Source organism: Magnolia sinica, chromosome 9, assembly GCF_029962835.1.
Source record: "Magnolia sinica isolate HGM2019 chromosome 9, MsV1, whole genome shotgun sequence".
In the NCBI taxonomy this organism is placed as follows: domain Eukaryota; kingdom Viridiplantae; phylum Streptophyta; class Magnoliopsida; order Magnoliales; family Magnoliaceae; genus Magnolia; species Magnolia sinica.
This window is the reverse complement of record NC_080581.1, coordinates 55,547,201-55,560,966: the sequence shown is the minus strand read 5'-3', so window position 1 is coordinate 55,560,966 and position 13,766 is coordinate 55,547,201. Positions and strand designations below refer to the sequence as shown.

Below are 13,766 nucleotides of genomic sequence, written 5' to 3'. Positions count from 1 at the left end.
GTTCTTATAGCAGTTGTCCAAAATTATTTATGCCACGGATCCTTTACCTTTACCCTTCGGTCAACCACATCCTCTAAATGTGGTCCACACCACTTATCCAATGGCCTATGCCTAAGAGCTTTTTTGGGTACTGGTGGTCTAGATTGCCACCTGGATGTAGGTAATATAGCATCAACATCAACACCAATACCCTCATAGGCTTCACGTTCCATAAATTCTTCTTAAATAACATAAGTGTCATACCTTTTTCGAGCATGCTTGTCCATGTACTCAATGATTTCCTTTCGGATCAGAGTAACATTAGGACATGTTCTTGAATTTGATCCTGGAATATGTGAAAGGTGTTACTTGTGCTAGCCAATGCCATCGGCACTTACAAACCCATAAAGGTCACAAACTATGTAAGATTTTTCAAAAGCACTATAGTAATGCCCGTACTTCCAACATGGGTCATCAGACCTAGGTTTCAAAGAAGAATATTAAGAAGAAGACAAGATGAGACTTAAGAGATAAAGATTTACTAAAATATGAATCACGTCTAACTCTACTACTCTAGTCTACTTCTATCTACTTGTAGGTCCTATTCTAACTTATATAGAAAGTAGAGAGAGTCTCATTATAGTTACACTTGTAAGGGAGAGACCGGGAGTGGTGTGTGTGTGTGTGGGGGGGTGGGGGGGGGGGGGTGGGTGGTAGGGTGATATAGAGGAGAGACAAGATAGAGAAACAAAAGAGAGAGAGAACTATTGAATCTTGATTCTTGAAGTTGAAGAGTCTTGATTCTTTAAGTCTTGAAAAAAAAAAAAGCGTTGTCTTGAACTCTTAAGTAGTCTTGATCCTTGATGTTTATCTTGTGAGTTGTGATTTGTCTCAACGCTTTAAGTAGGACAAAAAAAAAATAAAAAACAAGTAGCAACTGGCAACTGGCAAATACACAATCAAACTAAAAAAGTATTAGCCAATAATACAATATATTGAAAAAGAGAAAGAAAGAATGAGAGAATAGGATATAGAGATAGAGAACGACAACGAGAGAATAAGAGAATGAGAGATCAAAAAAAAGAGAGAAAGAGAGACAGAGAGAATAAGAATGAGAGAGAAGAGTGAGAGAATGAGAATGAGAATGAGAGAGAAGTGGGAGAGAATGAGAATGAGAGAAAGAAGAGAGAGAGTAAGAGAGGATGAAAACAAGAGTGATATGATAGATTAGCGATTAGAGAGAGTGAGAGAAAGAAGAGAAAGAGAGTAAGTAAGAGAATGAGTAGCAAAGTAGAATGAATTAGACAGAGGAGCACAAGCACAATCCTTGATCTTTAATCTTGGCCCTTCTTGGTGCTTCTACTTCTTCAAGAGAATCAAGGCTTCAGGAGTGTAGAGTGATGACTAGTGAAGCACAAGCACACTTTTACTTTAAGAGAGATTAGAATGAGAAAGAGTTACAGAGAGAGATGGTGTTAGAAGCGGCGTGGGGGGTGGCCTTTTTGTAGCAAAAAAGAAGCAAAGACTAAAGTAAAAAAATGGTCCAATGGATATGCGATTATGCCATCCTGACAGTATGCGATGGTTATGCGATTATGCCATCACATAATATAGTATGCGATGGCATACTATCAAGATGGCATAAGCCATGGTCACAAATGTGATCCAAGCCCATGTATGTGATTATGTGATTATGCCATCACATAATATAGTATGCGATGGTTATGCAATTATGTCATCGCATACTATCAAGATGGCATAAGCCATGGTCGCAAACAGTGTTGTCATGTGCAATCGCATATGAGCATATATGTGGTGGGATCGCATATGCGACAGTGGCATATGTGATCACTGCACATATGCGATCGCATATGCCACATGTGCCAGCATATGCGATGTATGAGATCGCATACAGCATATGCGATTGCGTATTGACCAACGGTCATATTTCTGACCCTTTTTTTTTTTAATCCTGATTTTTTTTCTCTATTATAAGGGATTCTAAGCACTCCTACATGCACTCAAAGCTCAAACTCTCTCTCTATTCTCTACTTTGCTCTCTTACATTCTCTCTTACATATTTCTAAGCACTCTACATCCACTCCTCTCCATCCATATTCCATATTTCTTTCAACTTTCAAGAATCAAGAATCAAGATTGAGATTGAAGTTTCAATCAAGGAAGGAAACATACATCCACATTCAAGAATCAAGATTCAAGAGACGTTACTACATCTAGAAGACAACAAAGCTCTCCATCCATTGAATTGAACTCTCTTTCTACTTTCTAGTTCAATCAAGGGAACATACACCACTCTCTCTTTCTATCTCTCTTTCTATCTCATTTTCTCTTAGAGTTTCATAATATCCAAGTTCTAAGTTTTCAAAGTTCTAACAACTTCTATCATTTTAGTTTTTTTTAGTTTTTGTTACTTTGTTACAAGCTACAACTTACAAGTTTGAAGTTACTTACAACTTACAAGTACAACAAGAATTCAAGATCAATACTCAAGTCAAGGGGCAAAGGTGAAGAGAAGACAACTTAGACAAGAAGTGAAGATTGAAGAATTTGGAAGTTGGAACTTCTTTTAAATTTGTAATTTTAATTTTGTTTGTATGTAAATCTTTCTCTCTCTCTCCCTCTCTTTTCTACAAGTGTAACTCAACTCTCTCTCTCTTTCTCATTTTCTTTTCCCTCTTCTTCTCCCTTTCTACAAGTGTAACTCAACTCTCTCTCTCCCTCTATCTCCTTTTCTTTCCCCTCTCCTTTTCTACTAGACTACTACTAGTCTACTACTAGTGTAAAGTGTGTAAGTGTGTGTGTGTGTAACTCTCTCTCTCTCTCTCTCTCTCTCTCTCTCTCTCTCTCTCTCTCTCCCAAGTCCCATCTCTTTAGTCTCTTTACTCTTAGATCTTAGTCTCTTACTTTAGTTTACTTTTTAGTTTATTTTCTAGTTTCTAGTTACTTTTTAATTTACTTTCTAGTTACTTTAGTTTACACACACCACCATCATAATGTCTTATTCCCAATCTTCCTCTTTGAAACCCAAGTCGAATGACCCAGGTTGGAAGTATAGGCACCACTGTAGTGTTACGGAAAAGACTCACATAGTATGTGAGTTATGTGGGTATGTGAGTTCCGGTAGCATTGTGTGGCACAAGCAACACCTTGCACATTTACCAGGGTCAAATGCAAAAACATGCGACAAAATTACTCCAGAAATCCGAAGGGATATCATGGAGTATATGGAAAAACAATCAAGAAAGAGATGCGATAATGCCCTACGTCAGGAAGAATATCTGGAACAAGATGCATATGAAGATATAAATGTAGTTAATGTAGATGAAGTTAGTCCCACTTCCCATACTTCGACAAGCCAGTCTAGACCACAAGTACAACCAACGGTCTCGAAAAGAGCCCGAGGGCATGGGCCAATGGATAGATGGTGTAGACCACACCCCGAGGATATGATCGACCAAAGGGGTAGAGGGAAAGGGCCGGTTCACACAACTTTAGAGAACCGGTATAAACAAAAAAGATAGGAAAACCACTATTCAATATATTGCTAAGTGGTTTTACCAAACCGGCATTGCTTTCAACGCCGTTAAATCGAAAAGCTTTAAAGTAATGGTTGAGGCTATAGGTCAATTTGGACCTGGGCTTAAACCTCCTTCATATTATGAAATGAGGGAGACATGCCTAAAAACTAAAGTTGAATATACACAATCCTTCATAACTGAATATAAGGAATCGTGGAAAACATATGGTTGTTCACTAATAGCTGATGGATGGACCGATAGATCCGGTCGGTCTCTCATTAACTTTTTGGTAAATTGTCCAGCCGGGACGATGTTCTTGAAGTCTGTGGATGCGTCGGGCCATTCACACACAGGAGAATATTTGTTTAACTTACTAAATAGTGTAGTTGAATAAATAAGCGGGGAATATGTTGTACAAGTAATTACAGATAATGCAGCCTCGTATGTAATGGTCAGTCGTCTTCTTATGGAGAAGAGGCGACGTTTATTTTGGACCCCCTGTGTGGCCCATTGTGTTGATCTTACGTTAGAAGATATAGGTAGATTATTTATAAATGTGATTGCTAGGGCTAGAAGAATCACAGTCTTTATGTACAAACATGCCCTTCTTCTCAATCGAATGAGAAAACACATTGGCGATAACTTGCTACGTCCAGCAGTCACCCGTTTCGCTACAATCTTTTTAACACTACAAAGATTACATGCAAAGAAATCAGAACTTAGAAGCTTTGTAGTGTCAACCGATTTTACAAGTGAGCCTTAGTCAAAGAAGGCTGAAGGGAAACAGGTTCAATGAATAATCCTTTCTCAAAGTTTTTGAACACAAGTGGTAAAAGCGCTAAAAGCATCCGAGCCCTTAGTCACTATATTGCGATTAGTGGATGGGGATGAGAAGCCTGTAATGGGCTACATATATGATGTGATGGAGAGGGCGAAAAAAAACATCATGGACCATTTTAACTATAGAGACCGTGATTACAAGTCAATTTTAGATATTATAGATAGAAGATGGGACAGCCAAATGTCATCCTCATTGTATTCGGCTGCTTACATCCTTAACCCAGCCTGTTTATTCGCTTCTGCTGATCCAGCAGAAGCACTATGCATATGGTTGGATTTATTGATGTCTTGAAAAAAATGATTCCAGATAGAGGAGAACAGGACAAGATCTCAACTTTGCTGGACTTCTATACAAAAAGTGAAAGGATATTCTCAAGGGATATCGTAATAAGGCATCGGACAATGAAATTACCCAGTAAGTACTTCTATGAATGTCAGTCTTAGTGTACTCTTACAAATAGTTTTTCTACAAAGTGTCTCTAACCTACTTAAACTATTTTTCTCAGCTGACTGGTGGGCTGCCTATGGAGTGGACCCGAACAGGAAGGATCCAGCTCTAAAGAAACTGACTATAAAGATTCTTGGACTCACATGTTCTGCCAATGGTTGCGAGCGCAATTGGAGCACGTTCGAGGTAGTAAATTTAGACTGTTTAGTAATTGTTTGTAAACTTTAATTTTTTAGTGGCCTAAGCTAAATTAATTACCTAAATAGCAAATGCCAAATGTGCTTTCTTTCTTACAGATTCATACTAAGAAAAGGAATCACCTTGAGCAAAAAAAAAGCTCAACGACTTGGTTTTCATTCAATACAATCAAAACTTGCGAGAACGATTCCAAACTAGGAAAGAAAAACCTAGTTTCTTTGACCCTAATTGCTTAGATGAGTTGGATGCAGATAACGAGTGGCTCACAGAGACGGAGGACCCGGTATTTGCTGGAGAGGAGCTGACATGAGCACAAGTTGAAGATGTCGCATACGGATCGACACCTAGTGAAGGTAGTACCACTCGAAGGCGAAGGACAGGAGGGAGCCGGGGGGCGAGTAGTAGCCGTCAACCCGTGGAAGAGATTGAAGAGATTGAAGAAGAAGATGGTGATAATGATGATCAAGCTGAAGATCATCCACCATTGGATGTTGATGAAGTATTAGTACGTACAGATGATGAAGAAACGGAAGAAGAAGAAGTGTATGTGGAAGAAGGAGATGACTCGAATGATGATGATGGTGGTAGTGGTGGTAGTGGACCTGGTGGTGATATGTCACAATGGCTACTAGATCAATGTATATGATTATTGATTAGATAAATAATAAATAAATAACTTCTTCATTTTGTTTACTAAGTGTGTTGATGTTGACTGTTGATGTATATCATGTGGTATTGAATGTTGAATATTGATATTTCATGTGTTAAATGTTAATTGTTAAGAAGTTAACTATATTGTAGAATGTAGTAGATTTGTTGATGAATGATGACTTAACTTAATATTTAATTCATTATGTAAAATTGTAAATGTAATTGGTTTTATTTTACTTAAATTAAATATATTTCAAGGGCCAATGACATAATAATTTATTCTGATTTATTCTGATTTTTGTGATTTTTTTTTTTTGAAAAATGCAAATATATATATATATATGCGACCGCATATGCGATTGTGCGATCGCATATGCAATCGCACACGATCGCATATGCTATTCGACAACATTGGTCGCAAATGTGATCCAAGCCCATGTATGTGATTATGCGATCACACATGACAACATTGGTCGAGACAAGTAATCAAATATCAACTACTATTTTTTTACACAACTTCAAAACTCCTCAAGAGACTCTCTCTCTCTCTCCCCTATTCTATTACTATTACATACTTCGATTATGCATTTAGGCAAGAGAACTTAGAACCTAGAAGTAGACTAGACTTAAGCTTGATTGGTAATCTTTATCTCTAAAGTCATCATGTCCTCTTCTAAATTTTCTTCTTTGAAACTAAAGTCTAACCCGGGATGGAAGTACAGGCATTACCATACGCTTCCGAAAAATTGTACATAACATGTGACCTTTGCAGGTTTGTAAGTGCCAGTGGCATTGGCCGGCACAAGCAACACCTTAAATACACCTCAAGATCAAATGCAAGGCATGTCCCAATGTTAATCCAGAGATCCAAAAGGAAATCCTGGAGTACATGGACAAACATGCTCGAAAAGGCATGACAATTTGGTTCTTCGAGAAGATTATATAAAATGTGAAGTCTGCGAGGATATGGGTGTAGATGTTAATGTTGTTGATGTGGATGATACCGCACCTACGAGGAGGCTGGATGAATAAATGAAAAGAGCTTCCTGTTGTGTTTAGCAATGACGGTCTAGTATAAGAAGTGGGAGGGGAGCATTGGTTGTCCGTGAAAATGATGACCTTCAAGGAATCAACAGATATCCACCATCTTGATTGCAAATAGTATAGGATCAGTATCTGGGCAACCAGAAAGTTGGGATTTCCGGCAAATAGAGTTTTTCTCTTGCTTGCTTAGTTTCTTTACAAGATCTGAGGATATGTCAATAGGAAGGAGGCCACCTTTGCCATCTCAAATAAACTCAGCAATAACATAAACCAGGACATTAGCATCGGAGACTTGGAAGCTTAACCAATCAAGACTATCGATGATAGCTTAAGGAGTTTGTAAAGAGGCTTTCAGCAGCTCTCTGGTAGCAGCCATTGGATGTTCTGAAATCATAGCAAGTAGTAATTTCCCGGATCATGAATTTTGCGACGAACTCCACATGGGAAAATGTGGCATGCACACATTCGATGCAGAACCGGATATCATTGGGGAGCACAAGTTTTTCCAGCCATGGCACAAGAACTAGAAGTGGAGGTGGGGGAAGAGGTGGGAGGGCAAGGGAGGACAAAACAAAAAAAAAAAAAAAAAGATAAAGAAAAAAGAAATGGCATCCGGGCTTTTCCTTTTGAGTTGTACCCAGATGTTGCATTAGAAATTATCTAGAACAAAAAACACAACACCCGTAGTTCCACATGGAGCACTAGAAGCTGGATGAGTAACAACGGACTCCCTGATTTGAGTTCCTGCATGCCTAATCGAATGAATTTTCAAGTACTCTTACACCTTTAAGGCAAGCTGTCATCAAATGCTGAATTTCAATAAAAATTCCTACTTTACACCTAGAAGCCTTTTGCGCCTCGCTCTCTCTTACCCGATTCTAAATAGTGATTTTTGTAAATTCAGCGTACAATTCTATAGACTAAGCTCCTCACTTGAAGGAACAATTTGGCATAAAGAGTATTCGTAACCAGGAGGAAGAAATTGTTCTTTCATCTTGATATTCGTTACGTCCTGCTTGTCAATTGGTGGTTGATCTGACCTGGCAAGTTGGTATTAAGTTATTAACAGTATTCCACCTTAAACATGCAGTCCCTTCAATTTTGTTTTAACAAATTGCACCTTTCTTCAAGCACAGAATATGAATCGAAGTAATCATCCAATCCTCACTATCAATGTTAATGGCTATCAAATGGATTACTCCCTACCATTTTAAAATGGTGGTGAACCACATTGGCTATCCCAAGCATAATATAGGTGAAGGTTTGTTAGCTACAGATGCACTCCTTTCCTAGCACTTCAAACACACAATCCGTGCCATTTTGGCACGTGTATAGGACATCTAACATGTGCATAAGGTGGGCCACACCATAAAGATCACCAAATAATCAGGTTAGTCTAACCATTAGGTGGCCAACCTTGTAGCAAAATACAGTGTTTAGAAAAACTTGTCAGAAAGATCAAGCAAGTCCACTCATCAAAAGGCCACCCCCTGTATGGAAAGAATTTTGTAGCATGCTATCCCACATGCATCCTTTCCTACAAGCATTTTACATGCAGCCAAGCACATGTAGGTCATTGGGCAGGTGAATAAGGTGAATTCCATCAAATCCAGCCATCATGCAAGCCACCCTTCTTAAAACTAATGGATGATTTTAAAGAACTTGCCGACAACCCATACTCAACGTTCAACGTGATGGATCAACCTAAATTTCATTGATGTGCATGGTAGAGCGTACCTTATGTACATATCAAATGTCCTATACACGTGACAGAATGGCACATGTGCAGCTCGAAAAGTGCAATTAGGAGAAGATTTTGGAGCTAGTAGACTTCTAGTCGAATGAGGAATGTTACTATGCTTCTCTCCTTAACTATCCAGTCACAGCATGTGAAAGTGGATGAGCCACGCCTACAAATACCTTGCAGATTGGAAGATCCTAGACTCCAATCAATGTTAAGTTCTACTAAGGAGACTTCAAGACAAATTGAAATAATTATAGGGCTCAACAGATGCAGTGGTGTTGATAACTGTATCATGCTGCATTGACTTCTTATAAAATGTTTTTTGAAATGTTGACATCCAAACAGCATTATAAGAAAAAGAAAAAAAAAACAGAAAAAGTCACCATCGCACAAACAACATTTTCAGATAAAATGGGTTTTCAGAAACTTTATTCCCAAAACTGAGTTTCCACAGAATGGAGTGTCCAGAAATTAATTTTTGGACTGTCATCCAAACAAGGCCTTGGGGTTTAGCGTGCATTTATACCATGTTCACAGTGGACGAACTTCAGCATCCTAGTGAGGAGTGGCTTGACAGATTTCAACTTCTCCCATAAATTAAAGCAAAACAAAGAGAAAAGGCACAAGAATAGAAAAGGAACAGCAAAGGACAAAAGAGATTTGCATGTCTAAGGCACATGCTTAATTTCAATATCATAAGATGACTCTTTACTTAGTCTATAAAAGAGAAGAAAAAAATTTGTCTAGATGCAAAAGCATTAAATGGGAAAAAATTAGTGAGGAACTAAAATGGGAGTGTTCAAAAGCAAACATGAACTCAAATAATAATTTCTAACACAAAGCGCATGGACAACCAAAAACGATTGAACTGCAAAAGTGCACATATACACACATAAATAAACAAAAAAGAAGGGTTAAGGTAACAAAGGAATTACAGAAGAGCCAACTTGAGCTTGGCAATCGTTCAATGTCTTGTAAATTCCAACAAGGTCCCCTTTCCGGACAACGTAGAAAGCATTACTCTCTTCCTCCATCGATGGTCCAGGATCTTCTTTTGGCAGCTGAGAAGCACGTGCACGTCTGGTAGAGTAGCACTGGACATTAAACCTCGTCAACATGAAATCTAATTTATTCACTTTAATACCAGCATGCCATATGTTTCTTTTCCATTTTCTAGAAAAGCCACATAAAGAACTCCTCATGATAAAATGACTAGTCTGTGAAAGTATAGCGGCAGAAGACACGTGCAATATGCAGTTCATCACAGACTTTCCACTTCTCCAAATTTCTGTGAAGAAAAATTTACGGTTACCTTTGAAGAAAAGATGCCAAATCACCTAAAAGCTGAAAATTCCCAAAATAAGTGTCAGGTGAATTAAGATATAAAGCTCCATTCTATTTTAATAACACATTGTACTGAAGTAGCTAGAATTCAAATCCACAAGTTGAGAACCATGAGATCTACATCGTCAAAGGTTTAACCAAGAGGCTGTTTCTAAGAAGCTCTGCCCAGCACAGATAACGGAGACCAGTTTTACGAAGAAATGTATAACTTCCCTAAGTACCTCCTACCACAGACATCGATGAGTCACATTCATTGTGTTACATCTCCTTCTAAGAGTCAAAATCTGGCCATGCCATCTCAAATTTCCAAAATCGTGTCAAAAAGTGAAACTCATGTGAGATACTCATATCAATCAAGCAAATCTTCTAGGCTCTTCCACAATCAACAGATCTCTTGAGAGAGAGAGATAACAAATTAAATTTTTTTATAATCAACCCACAAAGCAGGAAAAGAATACAACCCTATACTGCACTACCCAGCATCGAAAAGATTGCCGGATGCACCGGCTTTTACATACACAGCCCAACTCGATACAAGCCCTTTAATACGCCCAATTACATCCTCTACCCCCCATACTTTCATTCCAAAAGCAACGGCTATTACTAGCCCCCCAGATAGCCCAAAAAAAAAAAAAAAAACCCATAAGAATCAATCCCCACCTGGCTTTCTCAGCTTTGACCTCACCTCCACCATGCCCAGCCCACATAAAATCTTCTGCCGACTTCAGCATAACCCAATCCACATGAAGCAATCAAAGGAAGTGGGCCCACACTTTATAAGCAAAGGAGCAATGCAAGAACAAATGATCATCTCATTTTAGTTAACAATAAGTGTGTATTAGAGATTTTGGCAAGGATTAAACATAATCTTGAAAACCCATAATGTATAAAACAATGATCACTGATACATAATTACTGTTAACTAAAACAAGATGAAATCATTTTTAAGCGACCACCGAACCAAGCCTTTGAATATTAAGTATTTTACAGGCAAAATTTTTAGAGGTCCAACCAGTCACATCCCTAGCAAAGGAGTAAAGTTGATGTCAGACATTGATATTAGGAACCAAAAAATTACTCTTATTTGGTTATATAAATATCAGATTGCTGGACATTTACTGGATGGTTAAAAATGAAAATATCCAATGGTCTTCTTTCAACGAATAAGTGTCCTCAAATCAGAGGTTAGGATTGCTCAACCAATCTGAGTAATTTGGACAGTAACTCAGCAACAGTGGGTTCCACAATTCCAGTTAAACTTAAGTTAATATATGCCATGTGCCCCCTAACTCAACCAGTTAACCAGTTATACCTCAACTAGAAAGAATTACAATCCCCATTTCACCTAAGGGCCTCTTTGATTTTCCAATTTCCTATGAAATGTAAAGTAAACGAGCCAACATTATCATTTCCATGTGTTTGTTTAAGCAGGAATTATGGCTCACAAATCAAGAGTCAAATACAAGTATGAAGGAAGTAGGTAAAGTAAAATCATTACATTTTTTTCTTTTTTTTGGAAAGGTAACACTACCAAGGTTTGAACCTTGGATCACTCACACACACTACAGTCTCCACCAGCTCATCTAACAAGCGGGCTCCACAGCTCATCTAACATTTTTACTGTGATTTCTGGGTGAAACAAACAATGTAACAAAATCATCATCACAGTCAAATATCATTGATGTCACCACACAAACACGAGTAAATAATCATTACTCATTTACAACCATTTACCATTGTAATTGGAAAACAAAACAGGTCCTAAAATCCTAGGAAAACTCTAGTTCATCAAGAAAAGCACTTGGAATTGTTGATTCATCACCTAAGATGACTTCGAACCAATAGTTTCATTATCTAATGGACCTTGCCATTGTAATACCCCATCCGAGATTGGAAAATCTCAAAAGGGTTAGCCACTCACCACACCAAGTCAATTTTGTTAACTAAGCCACAATCCAAAGTCAGAGATTTAAAATAACAACTAATCACAAGACCCTCTAGTAGGAAAACACATTTCCCTTGTTGAATCTTTTGTTTCAAAATGACCCAAAAACACAGCTTTTTGGGATGCAAAGAATTGTGGAATGCTTGGTATGAACTCTTTACAACCTGTATACAAATTTATGCCGAGGTTTGAAGTGGGTGTGTCGCATAACGTACCATTCACCACTGACACCATTATTTATCACCCGTATCGTTCATGAGTGATACCGTTACATATCCGGCGATACTTACTAATTTCAGACAACACTTTAAACCTTGGCTTATGCCATTTTTTCCCATCCAAATTCCAAACACATAGTGTAACATGTATAAAACTATGGGATTTTACAAGCATCCAAACAACACTAAAAGATAATAGAGAGAGGCTTTATACAGCGTTGAAAAATCGAAACTCCAACAGGTGGGCCAGCAAATAGACAGCTGAGAAAGAAAATACAGCAATGATCCACATTCGACAAATGAGATGGCGACACGGCGTGTATTATATTCTATGGTTAGGATCCTCCAACTTGAGAGATTTCCAGGCCCCGTGAGATCCTTGAATTGTATCCACACCAAAGCATGTGCCCCACTTGTATTAAATGATAGCCCTAATACAAACTTCCGGCCTGGGCATTTCAACAGCGGAAGTGACAAGACACTGGCGGTAGTTCACCACCATTGTCAGAATGGCGGTAATTCGTCCCACTGACGTCAGTACATGCGTCCCCATATCCAAACCGTCCAAATCGTGGGGCACATCGTGGATAAAGCATAGCTCTAAAATGACGACAATCAATAGACTTTAACTAGCCAGTTGGTTGTTTATTAGATGATGGTGAAAAGTAAAATAGTGAGTGGTCCAAGATCATCTGCTTGGTGTCATTTCTTGGTTTATGATCCGTCGACAGTCAGTCCAGCGTTTTGGATGATCTGGATTGCCTGACAGGTTTGCAATGTGGCCGGTGGATGAGTCACCACCGTTTATAAAATGGTGGCGGACTGTCGCAAAGCCCAACCCTAGGAGAAAACAGCAAGCTGAAAAAAGAAAAAAAAAAAAAAAAAAAAAGAATAGGAGGACTTACAAGGGAAAACGCAGAGAAAATGTAGAAGAGAAATTCCAAGGATTCGAGCGGGATGGGGAAAGATTCGCGCCTTTGAGAACTAGTGAGGTATGGCACGTGCAAGGCACGTGATGAGAGAGAGGGAATGGGTGAGGCACGCGAGCGGCGGTGCGACTACACGCACGAATAGAAAGTAGCAACTGGCTAGGTGAGGGTCGGGCCAAGCTCTGTCAAGCCCGGCCTGCATTGTTCAACATAACCGGAGTTCGGCCGGACCCGATTCGAGCGGATCAAGACAGAGGGGACTTGGGTTGGAGTTTGGAGGATGACGGCACGTCGGTTCGCACATGAGAGAGAGAGACAGGAGAACGCAGGTTAGCTACTGACAAGTTGAGTAGCGAGGCTCCCTACTGAAGTGACGTCACCAAGTTACGTGGGCCCCACCATGATGTATGTTTTGTATCCCCACCGTCCATCTATTTTTAGAGATCATTTTAGGACATTAGCCAAAGAATGAGTCTGATTGAAATCTGGAATGGATCCCACCACGGAAAACAATGGGGAGAGGGACTCCCACCGTTGAAACCTTCCCAAGGTCTACCTTGATGTTTATTTGAGATCCAACCTGTTCATAAGTTAACACAGACATTAAAGAACGGAAAACCCTAATATCAGCTTGATCGAAAATTCTCGTGGTCCTTATAAGTTTTTAATGGTGGGCGTTACTCTCTTCATTGTTTTCTGTGGTGGGGTCTAACAGAGCTTTGGATCTCATTCGTTCTTTGGCTCATGCCCTAAAACAATCTCTCCAAATGGATGGATGGTGTAGATACAAAACATACATCATGGTGGGACCCACATAATTAGGTGACGTTACCTCAGTAGCAAGTCTATCTACTCAACCTCTCAGCAGCTAATCCGCGTCCGAGAAA

The 13,766-nt window shown here is 39.0% G+C and overlaps 1 protein-coding gene and 1 long non-coding RNA gene across 13 annotated transcripts in view; one reads left to right on the top strand and one right to left on the bottom strand.

Annotated features, from left to right (window-relative positions):
• LOC131255456 (uncharacterized) overlaps nt 1-13,139 on the bottom strand; it is an 80,848-nt gene extending 67,709 nt beyond the window's left edge. For 2 of the 12 annotated variants that reach the window (XM_058256173.1, XM_058256174.1), the window contains exons 1-2: nt 12,856-13,137; nt 9,379-9,731 (exon numbers count right to left, since the gene is read on the bottom strand). In XM_058256173.1, coding sequence (XP_058112156.1) covers nt 9,379-9,705 — 327 coding nt within the window. In that variant the 5' untranslated portion in view covers nt 9,706-9,731; nt 12,856-13,137. Of the gene's footprint in view, nt 1-9,378; nt 9,732-9,755; nt 9,788-12,164; nt 12,768-12,855 lie in introns of those variants that run through there. The other 10 variants (XM_058256176.1, XM_058256177.1, XM_058256180.1 and 7 more) reach the window with 9 other exon arrangements.
• On the top strand, nt 4,363-5,364 carry LOC131255457 (uncharacterized). The gene is made up of 3 exons (XR_009176053.1): nt 4,363-4,773; nt 4,865-4,995; nt 5,103-5,364. It is a non-coding gene; the product is annotated as an uncharacterized LOC131255457 (long non-coding RNA).
• Nucleotides 13,140-13,766: the final 627 nt, after the last annotated feature.